Source organism: Acanthochromis polyacanthus, chromosome 14 (genome assembly GCF_021347895.1).
Source record: "Acanthochromis polyacanthus isolate Apoly-LR-REF ecotype Palm Island chromosome 14, KAUST_Apoly_ChrSc, whole genome shotgun sequence".
In the NCBI taxonomy this organism is placed as follows: domain Eukaryota; kingdom Metazoa; phylum Chordata; class Actinopteri; family Pomacentridae; genus Acanthochromis; species Acanthochromis polyacanthus.
The window spans coordinates 32,965,110-32,987,250 of record NC_067126.1 but is presented as its reverse complement, the minus strand read 5'-3'; the positions used below and the strand labels follow the sequence as shown (position 1 = coordinate 32,987,250).

Genomic DNA, 22,141 nt, shown 5'->3' with positions numbered 1-22,141 from the left:
TGACCTCTGAGGGAAGCACAACTGAACACCCAACTATGATTACAAATTAATATTTCTTTTAGGAAGATAATGCAATATGAGCACATGAAAGGGGAACGCAGACAAAGAAAACATGCACAGCTACAGCCACTAAACCTAGATTTGGATATCTGACCCAAAATCTTCCAGCGCCATGTTACCCCCTGCAACAATGTCCCTGTAAAGTACTTTGAAAATGTAGTAACCCATACCAATAGGAATCCTTTTGCACAGTGATGGCAGCCATGTTAATCCACTGTTGATCTACCCAGGGATCAAGCTGTTCCAAAATCAATAAAGCTGTGAAAGCTTGCCTTCTGGTCTTCATCACATCCTTTACATCCCCGAATTAAACAGCTTGATGCAGCACTACTGCTATTTTACTTTTGTGTCAGATGAATGAGGTGGAAATGTGTCAGCATGTGGATTTTTACCAATAAATTATGGGTTAGTTCCAAATATAGACATATAAAATCAAAGTGGAACAGAGCACATTTTAGAATTCAGAAAAAAAAAAATCTCTTATAGGCTGTGTGACACATTTCCATTTCCTTCTTTTTTTAATATTTAAATCAGTCACTAGTCTTTCCAAATATTCCTGTAAGGGTTTAGAGATTTATTGCAAAGTAATATGTTCTGTATGCTGCAATTAGTGATTAGTGACATTTTTATCACATCCTATAGCATCTGACTCCCCCTCTTATGCATCTATTTTTTTTATTTTTTTTATTTGCGCCACATCTCCGGGGGAGGTGCCCGACCTGCAGCCCCCCTTCTGCTGGAACGGATGAGGCTGCTTGGATTCCACTCCATATTTTGTTTCCCGCTTCGCCCCTGCCGGTGCATCTGATCTGAAACGCGGAGCGCTTCCCCTTCCACACAGCATACAGCATTCCCATTCCAACACGGCCACTGTGGGTTTCGTGTGCTGAGCGAAGTTGAGTCAACGCACGCCGGCGAGACGCGCTGCCTGGTGGATTCATGTGGCACCTCCATACGCGCAGCAGCCCTCTTCTGTGCGCCGCCGGGGGGACTTTCCACTGCTCTCGGCTGCGATATAAACCCCATTCGGCTTGACATTAATAGTTGACTTGCAACCATTAAACCAGCAGTCATTAAATACCTGCGGATCTGCTGCAGGGGGAGTTTTTCCTCTCTTTCTTTTCCTTTTTTTCTCTGTTTGGTGCCAGCAAGCAGGGATACTGCAGAGATACAATAAGGATCTTTACAGAAGTGAACAATGCTCAGACTAGAGACCATCCTTTGCACTTTTTCCGTGCTGTCTGTGGCGGCCAGAGCTGATTTTAAGGCTCGGAATTGCAGCGAGGTGAGAGAGGCTTGCGTCGCGAGAGGCTTCAGCTTCACACAAGTTCCTCATCAGGAGATCCCAGGTAAGCTTCGGACTGAGTGTCAGCAGGATCACGACCTGTCAAATACTGAGCATTAAAAACATGATCAGGGGGATATCTACTAACCTGTGTGGCACAAATGCATCAGCATTAAAGATCTTGGCGGAAAAGTTAAAATCCCCAAATCCATCCTTTTTGCAACTCATTTATAATGCAAAGTCATTACTTACATTACTGTAGGTTTTTAATGCTGCAGAGGGTCACCAGCACATGACACCCATCAAATAAATCGGTTATGGCACCTCAACCACCTGTCACTCATGAAGTTGCACTTACTTGAAGTTAACCTCATGCAATTTTGAACGGAATTAACAGTGATCAATAACTGGAGCAGCCTCCTGCATCCCCACAGTCTGCACCACTAAGGCCTGCTGGGACACACATTTACAAAGCCTGAGCACACTATCAGTTTCAAACTCTGATTTTGAATATATACATATATATTCATGCTGTGGTGATAATATCCCATCAGCCGGCATCAATACTGAACGTGAACAGTGTCTCCCAGACAGCTGTGGTGAGATCTGCTGTGTGTGTGTGTGTCCAGTAGAGGTCTCTGACTGTGTTAACCAAGCAGAGATAATGAGTGGTCAGCTCTGCAGATTAGCTCCTGTCCTGCGAAAATTAGGTGATAAGATAAAGTGTAGCTGCTGACTCCTTGCAATGCTTCAGTTCAGCAGCAGCAGCAGCAGCAGCAGCAGCAGCTTATAACCAGGAGCCACACATGTTTTCAGTCACAGCCCTAGTGAGCAATTATCTTAAACACCTCACAGAGTAAGGTACGATCAAGAACATTTCCACATGCATACAAACTACTGATTTAATTAGGTTTAGTTGAACTCGACTGCAGGATTTTATTAAAAATGCAATTTTCTGTATGTAGATGTGGATATGTATACATTTAATATCACTTTTTAACATCGAATCACATGTCAAAGTGTCTGTTTTGTATAAAGAATGATCTTAAACATCTCACAGAATAAGGTACGACCAAGTGTCCCTCCACATGCATACAAACTACTAATTCAATAAGCTTTAGTTGAACTGGACTAAAGGATATGGTTATTTAAAATACAGTTTTCTGGATGCGGATCAAGATGCATGTTAATTTAATATCATATTTTAGTATCAAATCACATAATTCAATACAGAAGGTGTTTTTTTGTTGTTGTTTTTTTTAATGCATATTGCCCTCTGTTGAGTTGTCTCCAGGTTGTTCAGAGCCAATGATTCCTTCTATAAAGCAGCAAATCTGGCACACGTTAAAGGCCGCATATTTGATAACAGACACACCTGTTCAGAGACGGGTTGAATAACTAACTGATGAAATCCGTTTGGATCCATGTCTCTGACATCACAACTAATCTCTCAAATGAGTGAAAAATGCAATCTCTCTCATCTCTGAACGATGTCACCCTGAATAAACGTCTTTTGATCTGGTCTTTGAATGAGTCATAACCTTACATGTCCTCTGGAGAGACGCGGCATTATCAACAACTCAGCAAATTCACACAGTGATGGACATGCCCTTCAGGCTCACGACTTACTGCCTCTCACTCATGCAAACAACATTTAAACTAAGGCAAAAATCTCGACTAAAGTGAAAACGTTGAATTCCTTCATTTTTAAAGCTATTTGAATACCTAAATACATGCAGTGCATAGGCAGAATATTGTTTCAAGTATCAGAAGGAGAGACACTGATCTTCCACTTTTCATTGTTAGAACTCTAAATGTTCATGTCATTTTTGAATTTTTGCATTACTTTTTTTGCACTATTTCCACTAAATTGTTTGAAAATAGAGCATTTGATTCGGTTTAATAGTTTATTTTTGGGGTGTTGCGTTGAATTATCATACAAAAATGTGGCATCCAAGGACTCCAATGAAGCAGAATTACTGTATGGGGCATGGCATACTCGCTTAGGACTTTTGGAATTAACTGCCACGCTACCAAAAACATGAACCTTGCACACACAGATTAGTGTCAACTCCATGTTCATTATATTCATGTAGTGTGCTTCTGATATGTTCAGGAGCTGTTCAAGGGGAGGACACAGGAGGATCCAAGTGGCAGATGGAGAGCGTCTTAAGTGACGACAACACTTTGGAGTTAATATTGCAGCACTCGTAGATTAGTCGATCCTTGTGGGACTTGGTGTTGAGTAGCTCCAAAAGCTTCCCGTATAGCTTAGTGTTTCTGTCAGCCTTACAGCTGCCATCACACTCTATTAACTCTTCAACAATGTGGGAAGAACTGTCAACCTTCATGTTACTGGTCCACCTGTACAAATGCTGCTTTCATGGTTTCAACATACTGTGAATTCTTGTTTGGTGTCTTGTCATTGTCTGATAGAGAGTGCGTTGAACATCAAATTGTAGTGACAGATAGATGTGTGGTCCTACTGCATTTGATGTAAGATGCTATTAGAGACTATGTAAGACATTAGATTAGTCAGAAAACACTTCATTCTCCATATCAGGCACCGTATATGCCACATTTTTGGACTTGAGGTTTAAGTTAATCATGTTAGACTGCTGTTAAATTGCTAATCACATTTATAATAATGAATATTAATGAACTCATATATTTGTTTTATATTCTTCTGATTTTACTTTTTTCACAGATCTTGTTGCCTTTGACTTCATGATCATACTGTAAGATATCTGGCTGCAGTATGAGTAACTCATCATGCCATCGTACATTATGAGAGTGTTGTGCTCAGCTCTCCTTAAAATGCTCAGCCACAGATACAAAATGTTGTTTTTTTTATATATGTGTAGCTAAAAATGAAAAGCTTAGTATCCCAGATTTCTGCTGTTGTGTTTGTTGAAACAGAGGAATCAGGTCAGGTGGAATGACAGCATTGGAGTCGGTGTTATTGACAGAAATGTTGTTATGATCCAAAGCCTAAAGGCTCAGGTGGAACAGTAATTCCAAAAGACTTAGGCGAGGCTTCTGCCTGCTGACCGGACCAGGCTGGGAGCTGTCAGCAGCTACATTGTGAAGGCATTTTTAAACCGCAGGAGGATGAACTTGTGGTTTGCTCCAAAAGTCCCTTGAGTGTCTCCTCATCTAAAAATGCCAATCTCCCTCCCCACTGCAGACTTTACTTATGCGACTAGAAACAAATTCATTATATTTTTGTCTCTTAAATCCTCTTCTTCATTGCTCTTGTTAAGGATCAGAGCTGCACTCAGTCTTGCCCCTGCTGTCTCAGTTTCCACTCAGTGGATTACCCAACGTCTGAGACAAGATATGGAAAGTGAGTCATGCCGCAGACTTCTGGATTCAATGGAACTTCTTAGCATGTCATATTCTATGCTATCACTTGACGTCCGGCTCTGTTTACTGCCAGTCAGGAGATGGAGGTGGGACACAAATAACGGTGCTGATATTTTATGTGATCTTTGGCTGCCTGCACAATGAGGCAAATGATCCCTGCTGAAGCGTGTAATGTGCACAGGTTCTCTACTGTCATGTAATGGGATGGAGAGGATTAAAAAGGGCAGAATGGGAGTGCCTGCAGCAGGAATGGCCAAGTGACTTTGTTAGCCCCTGCAGCGTACTTCACTACTGCTGTGATGTATTGTGAGATTATTGTGACCGTCCTGTCAGTCACACGTGTGGAAATAGATCCGGGAGCAACGTTCCGAGAGGGATCAAAGCTTTTCGGTAGGCTCTGCGGCGTGTTTACCGCCTACATTTCACTCTGCGAACGTGAAAATATTTGTGATAAAATTGCAGATAATTGGACTTCTGAGACTGAGTTATATATTTTGTGTTTGTGTATGGTAGGGCCAATATTTGAGTCTGCATCCTGCAATCTAATGTAACGTGAACGTGCCCTACTGAGCGGCAGAGGGGGGCACTATCAGGGAGAAAAAAAATCCAAACAATCATCAGTTTTCTCTCGGCGGAGGGGATTTCTCAAACGCTGTCTGCATCCCAGTGTCATCAATCATGCTTACGAATGCCAAAATGGCCTCATGATGGGCTCTCTCGGCGGGTGTTCCCTCTGAGAGCTGGAGGAAACATCGTGTCCTGTTAGTGTTTTAGGCTTGCAGCATTGGGAGCAGAACAACAGCGCACTCATAGCACATCAGAGAAAAAATTTAAAGGGATTTTTTTTGATGATTTAAAAAAAAATCTGTACATAGATAAGGTACACCTGTACAGTTTAATGCTATATGACACAATAGTCATGCATTAAAGTTCCTGAGGCAGACTAATAAGTATGAGTTTTTGAGTGTCAAACTCTAAATAATTGATTACTAAGATTTCTTCCCCCTGACTTTAACTTCAGATTTTGTAGTCATGAATATTTAATGTTACTGAGGGGCTATATATATTGATTTTCAGGAGCTTAGAATTCTTTCACTGTGGAGCAGATGTGTAGTTTGCGTTGACCTCCTGACAGAAGTGTGTCATCCTGAAGCCGGACTTCATTATACTGACACTCCTTTGAGTTGGTTTTCTTAGTTTTTTGTATACATACTGTCTTTGTTTTACTGTTACCACGTGCTGTTTACAGAATTCAGTAGTCAGTTGTATATAGGCCATATGGTTTGTTGAAATTCAACACTCGAATCACCTTCATCTTCATAAAATGCTAAAATGAGTTTATTTTGTCCAATCAACAGTCCAATAGTTATTGTCTTCTGCTAGTCTGGAAATGATAATGGATGCAACAAATACTGCATTCTCAGATTTTGATGCATTTTGATGTGTTTGTGTTTCTTTAGGAAAGAGGGGAACTCATGTCTTCAGGGTTACTGTTTTTTTAAACACCAAAAGTACTCTCTGGATAATATTTCTAAACCCTAATCCTGTTTGTGACCCAAACTTTGTTTATTTTGTTTGTGGCCTCCAGCAGGGTTTACGTCCAACTTTTTGTTGCTCATAACCCCAGTTGCTGAAATTTTAATACAGCCTACATATTTTTAAAAACAGAAAGGGATTGTAGTTGGCAGTTATTTACAATGCTGTTTGTTTTGCTAATTTCAAGTGCATATGTGAATAATATCAGTTGTTTTCGGTTAAAATCTCCCTAGATTCTACGCTGCATGGCAACAAAGCTTGTTTCTTCAGTAGGAAAAAGTGTAATTTCCTGAATTCATACATAACTAAGGATGTAAACAAACCCACATGAAAAAGGCACTGGGTTATTGAAGCTTGGTCAAACACTGCAGGCCCGATGTGCCTTGTTTATATCTCTGACACACAGCTGTTGTCATATAGGTTACCAAAGGAAAGATGTTGCACACACAGCCAGGAAGAATTAATGTTTGTCAAGTTCATTCGAGATAAACCTTCTGTGAAAACAGGGAATGGATTGAAGCGAGTCTCCTGAGATGGCCTGGCCTTGGATGCTTAACGGTTTAACAATCATTTGAAAATGTGAAAGAATGTTGTCAAAAAAAGAGATGCAATCGATGTCTTTTAGATCTATTAGTTCCTGTCAACAACTGTCCAATTAAATTCTAACGTGGAGCCACTAAAAAAGAGCTTTTTCATTCCTCATTTAAAAAAGCTGGCATAAACACATTTCCAGTAGTTACTGATCTTTTTTTTGACTAGTGTAGCCTACACATTCTTCCTGCCTGATGGGGTACAAAAATAGAAGTCTTTCAATAGGTTAGAATTTATTCTAATCTCTTTCAACCAAACTCCATTGATACCGTCGACATCATTCTCCCAAGCTCAAAGTGGACTTATTCATGTCTTAAAATTGAAGTTGAAGGTAGTTGAAGGGTGTTTGCTTGGATAAAATGTGAGACTTTCTGTCGCATTTTTCTCTCTATCAAATCCCAAATTATAAAATGTTCTCAGAGTTACATTGTTCTGCAAGCCCAGCCTCAGACGACTTCTTTCTCAGACATTTTTGGCACATATCGTTTGCTTGATATCTGACTACCTTGTCGGATTCTGTTTATTTATTTATTTGTGGGAACTGTTCACACAATTTCGCTGTCTTTTTTTCCGGCCGTCTGCAGTTTATGATTTTCCAGAAAAATAAAAATCTTAAGGATCAATGCTTGTTTTTTTCCCATTGTCTTTAGGATCAGATTTTTGTCTTTGGGCTGTGACGTATAGCTGGTACTTTTACCCGACACCTCATCGGCCTGTCAAAACCTAGCCATCATGAAACAAAGCCCCCTCGAATGCCGCCTTGCTGTCGTTGGATCTATCTTTAGCCACATGTCTGCCACTTCTGTCTTGTTGACAACGTCTGACTAGACATGATGTGCAACTGGAGAGGATGTTTGCCTTTACACTGCTTCTGAGGATGGCTCAGTGTGGCGTGTTTCAGCAAGTCGCCGTGGGGAGCTGTGTATTGTGCAGCTGAGCATTGTCCTCTCCCTTTCCTCTCAGTTAAGCAGTCCGCTGACTCGAGGGCACTTGCGCCGTAACAAGGTATAGCGGCTACTGTCCGTATACTAAACCGTAAATGCTGAGTGAAAGGTAATGATCAGTGCAAGTCTCAGGGCCTTCCAGGTCTCTAAACAGCCACCAGCTGCTACCTGTACTACAGTCATCTGCCATGCTCCACTTAGCAAACCGATGCAAGCCGAGAGTGGCTTGACTGCTCACTCCTCATTCTCAGGGGCTTCAGGGCGTGCTTCCCACATGGATCGAATATCTACACTGGACTTCTCGTGCCTCCAGTTGGCTTTCTATTACGTACTCCTCAATAACTATCAAAGCCAGACATGGTGCTACATATGCTGATTATGCTGTGCTTGTCATTCCTAAATGTGCTGCACATGGTGTTAGGGAAATCCATGCATTAATCTTAACTCTAATGATATTGGTGCACCTTCCAGAAGGGTACAATGCACATAAATATTCCATTGCTATTAACCCCAAGGTCAAACATATTGTACTTTTTGGTTGTGTATTTATCTTCTTGGCAAAGATGTATACAAGGGCGAATCTAGTCTTTTGCTTGTTTTATATGTACGAGATTGCTTGCGTATTGCAGTTTCCGAGGGCCAAATGTGATATGCTCACTTTGTTTGCCTCATTTGCCGCATACAGTGTTGTCCAAGCAGTCCAAAATTGACAAGTTTGCTATCATATATGACAAAGAAAATGAGCAATTCTTCAGTTCTGACAAGTTGGAGGCATAAAGTATTTGACGTTTTTGCTTAATGACTGAAACTGACAGACAGAACTCCTGGCTACTAGTTAATAGTTAAATTATTCATCCAAAAAGTGTTCGGTTCAAGTGAAATGCAATCACTTTTAACTTGTGTAGGCATCTTCTCTGTATAAGATTACCCCGATTTTTCATTTGAATCCAAAGGAGAGGGAGCTTCAGAGACAGTTTTATGTTCAAATGTCACATTATAGCCAGGGATTGGGACGAGTGCGCTGGAAAACAAAATATATTGTCTTAGAAAACCTATTTCTCCACAACAGTTTCTTCAAAGCCCCCTTAAAATGTTTTTTCTGCAGCGAAAGAGGGCAGTTATGCATTTATATTTCCTTCCTTCAAAGGGATTTTTTATAGTACATTTAAAAATATTTCAATATGAAACACCATACCGTTGAGTCAACACTTGGCTGTTTTATCATGCACACTGCCTTGCACATGGCATGTTGCAGTGGAATATCTTGACATATTCAAGAAAAAAAAAATACTGACACATTTGCTAGGAGTATGAAACTGTTCCAACATCTTTATTCCCGTCCTTTTTCCCTTCACGCTGACTCTCCTGAGGATGAAGAATACCATCATACCATTGTACTGCGCTGCTTTTATTGTAGACTGTTTTATGTCAGTGAGAATTCATTTCCTCTTGAACCTGTCCTCATTCACCCAAGGACATATACCCTTCTGTATCAGCATCCCCCTGTTATTTAAAACACGAACATGCCTTTCATTATGACTTCTGACATGACCCAAAATGTGATAGGAATACTGTCATTCAATTTTGATTGATGCAAGTTCTAACTTGAGCGAGAAACTTGGATATTCTGTACACAAATACGCCCCAGAGACTTTATTAAAAGTGTAAAGGAAAGACTGTGTGGAATACACAGATTTATAGATCCACGCTGGTGTTCGTATGCATTGAATGCTATTCTTTTTCCCCCGTAGTTCCCTCAGAACATGATCTTATCTTTACATGTGGGTTTCTAGTCGAATTCTGATTATCCATCAGTTAGAGGGCATGTCTCAGTGAGCTGCAGAGAATAGGAAGGGATGAAGCAGAAACAGTGAAAGCATATTACATTCAAATTACCAGCATGTATGCATGGGATGTCTGAAAGCACAGAACATGAGCTAACATTTGTTGACATTCAGTTAATGTCCTGTGTTTTCAGACATCACAACCGCTTAATGTATATAGATAATGTAATAAGCGTTTTGTTTCTGCTTCACTGTTGGAACAGTGATCTACAGAAAGCTTTCAATCTAACCTATTGATTTATTTTTAATAAGGAAGTGAACGTTGTGAGCTAACTTACTCTGTTTAGGGTCAGCTCTAATGAGCCCCTCGCGGTGTATCATTTCCTTGTGTGATGCTCATTCATTAATTCTTCTTTTTATGCATTCGTTCACTCACTCATAGGTAGCCCGTTGATGCAAACCTCTTGAGGCATTGCAGTAGTTAGGGCCATTAATTTGCCTGCATTCACACAAAAGCCAGCTGAAATCTCTTGGCTCAGATTTGCTACCACATCTTTATCAGGGAAAAAAAAAACATGCATTGAGAACTGTTTGTGCCCATCACCTTGAAGCTCTAAAGGAGTTGTACGGATGCTGTTTTTTATAATAACATAAATGAGCAAAGGTGTGCTTTTGAATTTGAATTTAGTGCAGTATTCTGTGTGCGGCTCTGAAGGCCGATGCAGTAGCCCATCTGGAAGATTAGCTCTGGACAGGCTTGGATGGCTTTTTGCTTGGGTTCAGCTCACCTAAACTAATGTCAGCTGAGCCATTTCAGGTCACAGTAAGAGAAGCAAAAAATGTATTAATTCCACTTGTTTCTATGTAGATTTACCTTTTTTTCCCCAAACAAATGTGCTGAATTAATCTGGATTATGTCAAATAGTTATGATAATTGATGACAAAGAAAAGTATATCTGTTAAATGCTTGCACAAGAGCAAATATGTAATCAAAAAGCATTTGGTGACTAATAAAAGAGGATGGCAGATAAAATTTTAAAGGGAGCAATGGGTCTTATTCTATGCTTCTGTTGAACATCGGACATAGTCTTCAAACTATCTAAGAAGAATAAAAAGAAGCACGATCAGTTCATTATAAAAAAAAAAACACCACTTTTATCAAATTAGCTGCAAAAATCAGAGTCTTGCTTCTTTTCCTCCATGTTTCTCACATGTAGCCCATGCTGCTTTTGGTTTCCCATCGCTTCTTTGCCTCAAACCCATGAAATTTAGACTGCTTTTGTTAGTAAATTAATGTGACAAGGAAGAAGCAGCAGCACTGACACAAGGAATGTTGATCTCATTAGGACCGAGTGTGACTTCAAGTGCGAATCCATAAAAAGTTTGTCAGGGGGAACCATGGGACTCAGCAGATGGCAGAGCACATATGCTGTGGGTCTCTTTGGTCAGGTACACGGAGGAATACTTCTGAGAGGTGGCCTACCTTTGCTGATATGCACAGGAACATGGACACTGTATAACAACCTGAGTCATAAGTCGAGCTGTGACATATTAGTTTGTGAAAGACACTCTCGCTGTGAAAGTATTCAAACACACTTAGTACTCAGAGAACATCACTAACTCATCAAATATTTCTAAAGGTATGAGAAAGTGTGAAGAAACTTGCTCTTTTTTGGCAGTTATAGCTGAGTGTTTGTGAACTAGGCTCAAGTGCAAGGCAGAGGTGAGGTGAGATCTCAAAGTAGGATAATAAACATAACACTCTTGTACAAAAACCGTGTTCACGTGTCTAACTTTGAAGGAGTAATTCACTGCAACATTTTCTGTGCATGGGGAATGGGGAGCAGGAGGAACTTTGAAGTTTTGACATTAGCACCGAATCAGTCACAGAATTTACAGAAGTGTGACTTTTTAAGCGATTTTAAAAATAGAGGAGTTTGGAAAAGAAGGTGTTCTGAGCAGCTGAAGACAACAGACGCTTGAGAGACATGACTTGCTTCTACAGTTAAATGAGATTAAAACATACAAGCAAATGAGTATATGCAAAATAGATAGAGATCAACTATTTAATCTGTAATGTGCAGAGCTATTACATAAATAAATTCCCTCAGCTTGCTGCCCGTGAGTGAACATTCAGAAGCGGCACATTAGAAGATACCCCTGCTGAAGGATAACATTCAAAGACACCTTGTACGTTGTATTTGCAGTCAGTGGTTCGATAAAGTCAAACGTGAAATCCTCCTCTTAAATGGCAGGTATGCTGAGTAAAAATCGAGCCCATCCCAGCAAGGAGAAGGATAATTTAAATATCTTTGTAGGGCTTCATTAGCAGTGATAATATGCTAACTGATCTGACTGACACTCCATTTGATTACAGAGTGACATGATGTAATTGCGACTGATGACAGCTTGGCTAGATGTTAATAAATCTCGGAGTGCATCAATAAACCTCTCCTATTAAAAGTCAGCTTTACATTGCCAACATGTTGGTGCATTGTTAACACAGTTGACATAACATTAGCATGTATTGAATCCGCTGCTGTTTTGTTATTAATATGCTAATGTGAGGAGGATCTGCTTCTCTGCATGCAGGTCAAACACAGTTTAGTTCCGTAGCTCGATGCAGAGTAAACTTATGTATCCTTCTGTTAGCCGTGGACGAGTAGAGAATGGGTTTCAGGTTAGTACAGTGGGGTTAAGCTAGGCCAGGCCTCTTAGTTTCACACTCAGCACTGATACAAGACCATTACCGAGAAATAATTCCCCCACTGCTGTTAACTTGCTCAGGCTCATAGGCAGCTTTGTTTGAAAATCATACTTCCTACCATACCAGCCAAAAGTAAATAAAACCCCCATCTGCATAAGATTTGGCTCAGTGCAGATCCAATGAGTTACACAAGGAGGAAGGCTGTCCCAAAGCGCTGCTAAAACAGTTCCTTGAGGAACATTTTTGTTTTCACAACTGTTTCCAGAAAGCTTTTCTCTCTCACACAGGTCACAATAACCGCATTCTATTTTTAAAAAGCTTAAAGTTATGAAAAATGTCAATATAATAAATACACCTGAATCTGAAGTATTGGGATGTTATACAACATGGCCGCATGTCTGTGCATATCAATGAGAAAAGCACTAATTGTTCTGCTTTTTACAGCTTTGTAATGTCAATATGCCGTTTAATGTTTCACCTCAGCCCAAAGCCACAGCTACATGTGAAGATAATCATGTTGTAGATATATGAATGACATAAAATACGATACAATATCATTGCCATTGTATTCTTCATCGGAATTAAACTTGCTGAGCTGAGTTTAAATGCCAACAATAAAACAGTATTCAGGAGATAATGTGTGGCAGTGGACTCGAGGAAACCACCACCAGCCCCCACCCCATCTCCAAGAATCAGTAACGGAGAAGTGGATTATATTGCATGGCTGGTTTGAGAAGTTCCTGATATATCGTATTCTTTGATTCTTTTTTTGGGGACACCTAAATGAAAGCAGTGAAGGGGAGAAAAAGAAAGTCATTTCCTTAAATCTGTCACTCCAGAAATTTTGCTCCATGACAGTGTTTCAGACTAGAGAATGTGTTCTGAGGCTGCCATGAGATCAGCTGTTGGCAAAGCAGGGTGAAAGGACTACACTGATAGACAATCTGTATACATTAATACAAAACTGGGCGTGCTATCATGGAACAGGAATGTAACATTTATCCCATTTAGATTTGGATTCAGTCTCAAATTAGAAAGCAGGACATGAAATGTACAGAGTTGTAGTGGACAAAATGAACTGAATTTCAGTTGAACATTAACTTCCAAGAGATATTTGCAATGGAACTTTGCATTGTATTAAAGGATGACTATTGATCGTGTTCATTCAAAAACAAATAAGGGATTCATTTAAGAGTCCAACATTTGGACACTGGGACTGAATTCTCAAAATAATCTATAGTACCTGTGCTCATTGTACAGAAGGAACATCAGTAGTGCAAGAATGAGGCTTTTTATGTTTGATTTAGGACTACAGTGAAGTTCTGTGGTAAAAGGGAAGATGTTTTACCGGGCTTTTGCTGTAATACTTGTTGTCAGATCAATTCATTGATAGCATCAGTCTTTTGATGCTATCAAATACAACCAAAACAATATTAATAGATACCTTAAATTGCTCCAAAATGTTTAAATGACACTAGAATGAGTGTTTATCCCTGCTGTTGCAGAGCTGTCTGGTCTGTACTCCAGCCCGGCTCTGGCTAATGTGTGGTCTGTGCTCCAGTAGATAGATTATCTGTGAGGCTACAGTGCCGTTTTAACCTTGGCGAGGAAGGTCGTGGCACTTTGCTGAGCGGTGAAGTCCCTTGAAAGCTCCTTCCCATATGTTGATGTACGACTGGCTTATTTTTAAGTGATGTTTTGCTCTGTTGAGACTGCTGGAGCACACACTAGGGTTGTTGTGTCAAGATGGATTTTTTCCCTCTCCTCCTCTTGACATATTTGATGAAAAGAAAAAGTTGTAGCCTGTGGGACTTGCTGGCAACAGCTGTACTGCAGTATGTGATATTGCCAAAGTTTCTAAATCCATGTTTTTTAGAACTGTTTTTTTTTTTTTTTTTTTTTTTTTGAAATAAAGGCAAGTTTAGATGCAGATTGCAGCGGCTTTTAAGGCAGGGCAGGTCTGATTAGTGGAGGAATTGTATAGAGAGAGTGGGGCTGTAATGCTGGAATTGTAAGCCTCGTGGGTGTGATTCAACAAATCTTTTGCAATGTGAGGTCTACCTAACTGCTCAAAGTATATATTTGCATAAGCCCCTCTTTCCTTTAAGATCAAAGCCTTTTTTGAGGAGAGAATCCCCTAAATTATGTTATGTGTACATGTCTCCACATCCTGAAAGCATAGTGTGAAGTACAGTGGTTACAGTTCAGTAACTTGCATGTCTAGCAACACCTACTGCCAACTGACAAAAATTCAGAGATAAAGTAATACAAAAAATGCTACAAAAGACTCTTTTATGTGATATAAAGTGATGACAGATTTCTATAAATTAATTTAAAATGCAAAAAGTGACTGAATAAGAATCGCGCAGCTTTAAAGGGACACACCTAATTTAACACAGTCAACAATTCAGTCAGTACTAGAACACAGTGATCATCTAAATGCAGTGAATATGTCTCAGTTGACTGCAGTATGAAGACACCTGTATCTGGTACCACCAGTCACCGGTGAAGTACTCCTGAATGAAACTACACCCTGAAGGCAAAAGAACACTCCAAGCAACTCGTAAAAGATTATTGAAAATCATAAGTGAGGGGGTGGATGCAAGAAATTTTCCAAGTCACTGAATATCCTTTTGAGTACAGATAAATCTATCATTATGAAATGGAAGGAATATGGTCGTCCTTCAAAAGTGAGTGACCCTGCAAGAAAATGATCAATGAAGAAGGCTACCGAGACACCTCCCCTGAAGGAATCACAAGCTGCTGTTGTTGGTAGGCGAGAGACTTTGCATACACTGACTGCTCCTTGGGTTATTCACCAAAGTTTTAAAGGAGAGAGGCAAAGAAATAAAAGTACTGTTGAAAAAAGCTCATATTAAATCTCAACTGGAGAGACTCTAAAATCAGCTCTAAGGATTACGTTTAGTCTGATGATACTAAAAATTAGTTTTTTAGCTATCGGACTAGATGCTATATTTGTTGAATACCAAACATTACACATCATCATCACAAACCAACCGTGAAGCATGGTGGTGGCAGCATCATGATGTGGGGATGTTTCACGGCAGCAGGCCCTGGAAGGCTTGTAAAGGTGGAGTTTTAAAATGAATGCAGCAAAGTACAGGGGGAAACCTGTGGGGAAAACCTGATGCAATTTGCAAGAAACTGTGACTTGAAAGAAGATTTATTTTCCAGAACAACAATGACTCGAAGCGTAAAGCTACAGCTGCACAGAAATGGTTTAAAGACAGGGTGAATGTTCTGAAGTGACCAGGTCAGGACCTAGACCTCAGTCCAATTGAGAATTTGTGGCTGGATTTGAAAGAAGTGGTTCATTCACGATCAACCTGATGGAGCTTTAGCAGCTTTGCTAAGAAAAGTGGGGTAAGATTGCAGTGTCCAGGTGGGCTGGGCTGATTGAGATCTATGCAAACAGGTGAAATGTCGTAATTGTGGCCAATGGTACATTTACTAAATACTGACTTAAAGAAAGTCATGCAATCACTTATTTTACATTTTCTGTTTTTAATTGATTTGCTTTGTTTTGTTTTCACTTCGACTTGAAAACATTTTGTCAAAAAGGTACATTTAAAATTAGGGATGTGCGTGACTCGTCGTTTAATCACGCACAGACGCAGCGGCACTTTCTGTCTCAGTGGACGACTGAACTAGCCTAGCCGTGCTAGACAACCCACGGCAACGAATTTAATTCTCTGCCAGGGTGGGTCTAGTTACCCTCCATAAGGCTCGAGGCTGGATTCTCCTAAAACTGGCCGGACGAATCACCATGAAGTGTAGAGTCAGAAGGCGGGCGTAACTAAGTGACGACAGAGGCGCGACGATTCTGACAGAAACAACCGGAAACAACTAGCCTAGCCATGCTAGACAACCCACGGCAACAAATTTAATTCTCTGCCAGGGTCGACAACAAAAACGACAACAGTCGTTGAGCTCCATTAGCACCGACTCTGAATAATCTTTCTGTTAACATGTCTGTAATATACTTGAGCTTCACCCATTGACTGTATAAATAAGGCTTCACCGAACTACCGCATCCTCTGATTTCCGGCACTCTAGGAGCCTATTCATTGCGCTGATTGGTTGTATACCTACCCAATTGCTGCAGAGGGATTTGATAGACAACCTTTTAGCCCGCCTCCCTCCCTGTCGAACGTCCCTAGACCCTTGTGCCTTCAGAACATGGGTCTAGCAGGGCTAGGCTACGACTGAACATCTTCATCAGAGGGTGAATATTCCTCTTCAGAATATGAGTAAGCCATTAATTGACAAAGTACTTTGTCAGCGTTGACCAGACCTCTTGGTATGGTGACTTTTCTCACTCTAAAATGTGCCGTCTTGCGCTCTGATACGCTCCGACGGCGAGTCTCGTCTCCTTGGTTTTCAAACTCTGTAAACTCCAAAACTTTGAATGAAAACACGACCACAACTGATGCTCAGATTGAAGTTCCAGATGTCCGCCATCTCCTGGTGTACAGTGCATGAGGCACACGAGGCAGTATATTTGAAGCTATGACTTGTTATGTTCAGCAATGTTAATTGTCGCAATATTGCGACTTTGGCGCTTAAAGGGTTAAATTGCAAGTTTTGCGAACGGACTAGTCGCCAATAAAATTAGCGATTAGTCGGTTCGGAAATTAGTCGAAATTCCCATCCCTATTTAAAATGATTATATATCTGAAAGCAATAAAAGGACAACATTTACAAGGTGGGACTGCATATTATTAAGATGTGGGATCCTAGCTGGAGGTAAAAAAAAAATCTAAAGTTTAGAATTTTTTTATCAGCCATTGTAAAAAATAATACAGAAAATGTCATTATTGTTTCTAACTTCTGATTGGGTCGCCAGTGTCTTTTGGAGCGTGCAAAGCAAATAAAAGCACAAACATCGTCCTCTGCTCATGAAAAATCTTACACTCGTACATTATTTAACATTTGTTTGTCCTGCTTATTTATGTCAGGTATCATTTAAAAGAAGTCTCAAAAGAGGGGATGCCAGTATCTGGCCTTTAACCAGTAGCTTTCTAATCCACTTTTCTAATCTCTGGGCTACTACCTACTGCCATCAATTATTTCCACCAACACACCACAATATATCAGGCTGCAGTCAGCCCCAGGTGGGATATATTAGGCAGCAAGTGAAAAGTCAGTTCTTGAAGTTGATTTGTTGAAAGCAGGAAAAATGGACAAGTTTAAGGATGTGAGTGGATTTGACGAGAGCTGAACTGCGATGGCCAGATGACTCGGTCATAGCATCATTCTAGCAGCTCATTCAATGTGCTGCGTGCCAACACACACATTGGAATTCAATTTTGTACAGTTAATGTGCCTGCTAAAAAGTAAGATTTATGTTCAGTTTAACGCGAGAAAAGAGAAAGGAACTGCCCTCTTTTTTATTTATTTTACACAAGTCAATGCTGCTTTTGCCAGCAACTAAAGCATTCTGTCTTTCCCTGCCTCCAGTGTGCAGCACACTCACACAAACACCCCTGACACATTGTTGTACTTGTTCGACACAGTGTTTAAATGAACTTATCAGCATTGCAAAGTTCTATTATGTTTTGTTAAGCTTTTTGAGGGATGTGCAAAAATATTCAGAGAATGTCCTGCTAAACAAATAGCTAAACAATATATTTCAAGATAGCTGAGATATCAAAATACACATATAGTAGTATGTTTTTTGGGAAGAGATGTGATAAATACATAAATACAATGTATTTTTTCTCAAGAATGGAAGCTCATTCTTTACTTTGGGATCAATACGAGTGACAATTTTCAGATCTTTCAACCACGTCTCAAGAGTTTTCAGCTGTGAACTGACTTTTATTGATTACGCCAACTTGCTATCACATGACTGACAATGTAATGACACCTAAACCACCTCCATGATGGCGACTGTGAGATTTGAAAGCTCCAAACAGCGGACCTTCAGTTGATAGTACTTTGTCACACAGTGCAGTCAACATTCAGCAAGTGTCTCTTGAACTGTTTTGTTGTACAAGTACCAGAGTGCACATGCTTGGTAATTTTCCAAAGTCATCAAAAGTGCAACAGACCACAGCTACGAATGTAGTTATGAAACAAATTCTGTTCTCGACTGAGTCTGCGTTATCTCCGTCTCTTTCAAAATTGCTGCTTGGGAAAATGAAATGATGTGGGTCATTAACTTTTGATTCACTTCAATATTTCCCCAATGTCATCAATTATGAAATGTGCAAAAGCATATTTTAAAAGAGAGTATTATCAGTTCCCCTACTGATTTAACTTTGATAACCCCTATTCAGTGGAATTGACATCAGTAATGCTGTTGTCAAACGAAATATTCTGCACCACTAAAAACATAAAAACGCTATGTTAAAGATCCTACTAAGCACAAGACATTTTAGTCTGTCCATGTCTGTAGCTAAAAGCTCATAAAGAAGGAAATAAGAATGAAATGCATATCTATTTTCATGTGGGAATGTTGGTCTCTGGCAAGAGTTTCATGTTGGATTATTGACACAAGCCACAGTGAGAAGCCACAGAGCTACTATCATTCATCAGTTTGTGGTTTATGCACACTTACTCTCATCTCCATTCATTTTTTATGGATAACACAAGTTTACGTACACGTGTAAAGATCATGTATGTCATGGCAGTCTTGACTTTCCAATGACTCCTAAAAGTCTTCATTTTTAACAATGGAATCACTGAAATACATGCATCTTTATCACAAAAGCAGTCATGCATTTTGTTTTTTTCACAGATTTATTATAGGTCTTCTGTAAATATGACAAAAAATACACATACAGCAACTTGAATTACTGCTTTTGGTGATGTAGAGAGCTATGCTAATCAGATCGTCTTAGTGGCTTTACCTTAAACATGAGAGAAAATGTTACTGGTTTAAACAAGGTAGTGATTTTCAGTGCAGTGTTTAACCTTACCTAACCTAATGTTACTACCTACAGCAGTCACCTCACCCAGTATTATAATGTTCCAGGGCCAAGATCTAGCAAAAGACATTATGTGATGCCAACCAGCACGACTGCATAGCCTTATAAAACTCCTCCACAGTTACCACTTGACTAGCTGATTTAAAAATCCTCACCTTCTTCATCGAATAGATTGGTTTTATCAAGACAAATATCACTCCTATCTCTGCTCGAGAGCCCTATACCACTGTGGACCTGTTGAATTGTTTCAGGCTAATATTACTACATAAAATAGTATAGAAACTGTGTGAGACTCTCATAGAATGTTCTTTATATTGTCTACATCATCCCTGCTTTGCTTACCAATAGCTCTCTGTCCTCTGGCTGTGTCCCAGATTTTTTTAAGATTGGTTTTGTAAGGTTGTTTAGCCGCTGCCAAAGGAACCTAGTTTATGCCCCACAAACTTCCAGTCAATTTCATATCAGGCATCCTAAGAAATTGCAGCGATAGACCACATGCTGCAGGTACTTAACATGATGGATGCTGACTCAGGTACATGTTCAGCGCTTCTGACGCTCGACCTGAGGAAAACATTTGATATAATCTACCACTTTGTCGCTATTAACAGACTAAAATCGCTCAGCAGGTATCACTGAAACTTCTCTAGAACCTTTTTCCCCACTTATACAACTTGATGAATTTACCTCACTAGTGGCTGAAAATAAGCATAGAATACCACAAACATGGAACCTTCTCTATTTACCCTTTGCTTGTTGCCCTTAGGACATATCCATTAGTAGCTACAGAGTAAATGTACCACTGAAGGTTTTGATCAGCACCAACATTAAAAGGTACACTGGTTTTGGAAATGTTCCAAGTTTAGCTACGCCATTCAAGTAACATATATTAAAACTGTGCAATCTTGGCATCAGTTTTGGTGGGGACCCATACTTACATATATATTTTGTTGTCTGTTTTGCAGGTGAACATCTCCGGATATGTCCTCAGGGAAACACATGTTGCACCCTGGAAATGGAGGACAAATTTGGCCAGCAGAGTAAACAGGACTTTGAGAATCTGGTTGATGAAATGAGTCATGAACTGAGAACCACGTTTGTTTCCAGGCATAAAAGGTTTGACGGTAAGTCTATTTTTCCATTTTTGCTTCTTTTTTTGAAATTGTTTTGATGGTCAGCCACCGTAAGACAAATTGCTGCGGGAAAGAAAATGAAAGGATTGAGACTGTATGTGTTAATATGAAAAGGTTCACTGCCATTCTTTAGCCGTCCTCCCATAAGTGGAGACGAGATGTAAAAAATCTCATTAATATGCCTTGGAGTGGAGAACTCTCTTGTTGGATTAGACAAACATGGCTTCTTGCACAACAGATTGACAGCTTGAATAGCGGCACAGAGCCCAACTCTGCATTATTAAGGTTGTTTGGTGGTCTTTTGCTGTATGTGATCTTGTCTTAGCCCCATTGTGACTATCTTGACCACCACACATCCACTGTGGGAATGTGCTCATTACTGAACCCAGTCTCGCTCTACCTCTCCACCTGTCCCTCTTGGTGCCCTTCTCTTCAGAGTCCGATCCCTTTAGTTAGCAGTTTAATGAGAAATAATAATCCCTCCAGCTCCCAGACTGTGTTGGTGGTTTGCTTATTACTTATCACTGCTGACTACGGTGAAGGGTGGTAGAGGTCAAAACTGTGAAGAGTGCAGGAAACCACCAGTCAGCACTGTCATTTATTTTGATTGTTATGCATTAGGAAGTCAGCATAACATCTTTTTATTGCTCAGAAGGCTTTTCAGGATCACTGTATCTAAAAGATGGGACAAAACTTAACACCTCACAAGGGAAATATGCACGTTAACATTCCTTTTTTTTTAACATAAATCTAAAAATATTGGAGTATAATATGGTCTGACTGTAAATTAAGACACATTATAAATTAAGACTATGCTGTATTAATATTGAAAGCTTAAAATGTCTTTTCAGAATAAGTTCTATGAGCATAAAACTTTGTCAACCTTGACCTAAATAATGAATAATTCATAAGTGCCAGTGCAAGCAAACTTTATTTATAATAGTGCGCTCAAGGCTGGCGACAAAGGAGTGCTTTGCAGGAAATAGAAAATGTAATGATATGTAGATACCACAACTTTTTAGAAAGTAGAAAAAGACAAAGGAGACAAGAGGGCTTAAAATTTAAAGACACTGTACTGTTATAAAGCGATAGACTTTGTGAACATGGACTGGTCTGTGGGGTCGTGAAATCTGAAATATCTCAGAATTCAAAATTGTCATTAAGTTGTAATTTTACTAGCAGACTGAGATGGTTCAACTGATGGTACTCTTAGGACCCAGCTCATTCGCGGCAACAAAAAGTGCAGACTGACCAGAGTTTTAGTTCGATAATTACCTAAAGTAAATATCTACAAGACAAAGTGCAAAAATACAGCAAACACAGAGCATGGTGAGCTCCAGCAGCAATTCAAGTTTATCCAGACATGCCTTTTATCCACACCTTTTTGTTGAACACTATTAGGCCTGTATACCACCCAAAAACTCGAGCAATGCTACTGCGAAAAAACTCTAAAATATTCAGCCCCTCTGCATCCTCCGCCTTTAATTCTTCAGAGCTAAAACAGCTAGGAGTTAAAGAGAAACAAGTATGGAGGGCAGCAGCCACAGATCAAAAGGATCCTAAGAAAGCAACAAGTAGCTTGGGCCATGACAGCACCTCACTGTCTTTTAAATATCCCACTGCTTTACTTCTGTGCAGCAGCACAACACAGATAGTAACAGAAACACGCTGATGCAGATCAGTTAATTGCTGCATTCACAGTTTGCTTGCATATTCACTACTGTACTCTACTAGCAGACAACGACCACACAGTAAACTAATTGCTCTCTGAGAGGGCTTGCCTAA

The 22,141-nt window shown here is 39.9% G+C and overlaps 1 protein-coding gene across 2 annotated transcripts in view; it reads left to right on the top strand.

Moving 5' to 3' along the window:
• Positions 1-806: 806 nt before the first annotated feature.
• gpc6b (glypican 6b) overlaps positions 807-22,141 on the top strand; it is an 88,370-nt gene continuing 67,035 nt past the window's right edge. For both annotated transcript variants that reach the window (XM_022190797.2, XM_022190796.2), the window contains exons 1-2: positions 807-1,409; positions 20,189-20,347. In XM_022190797.2, coding sequence (XP_022046489.1) covers positions 1,259-1,409; positions 20,189-20,347 — 310 coding nt within the window. In that variant the 5' untranslated portion in view covers positions 807-1,258. The remainder of the gene's footprint in view (positions 1,410-20,188; positions 20,348-22,141) is intronic.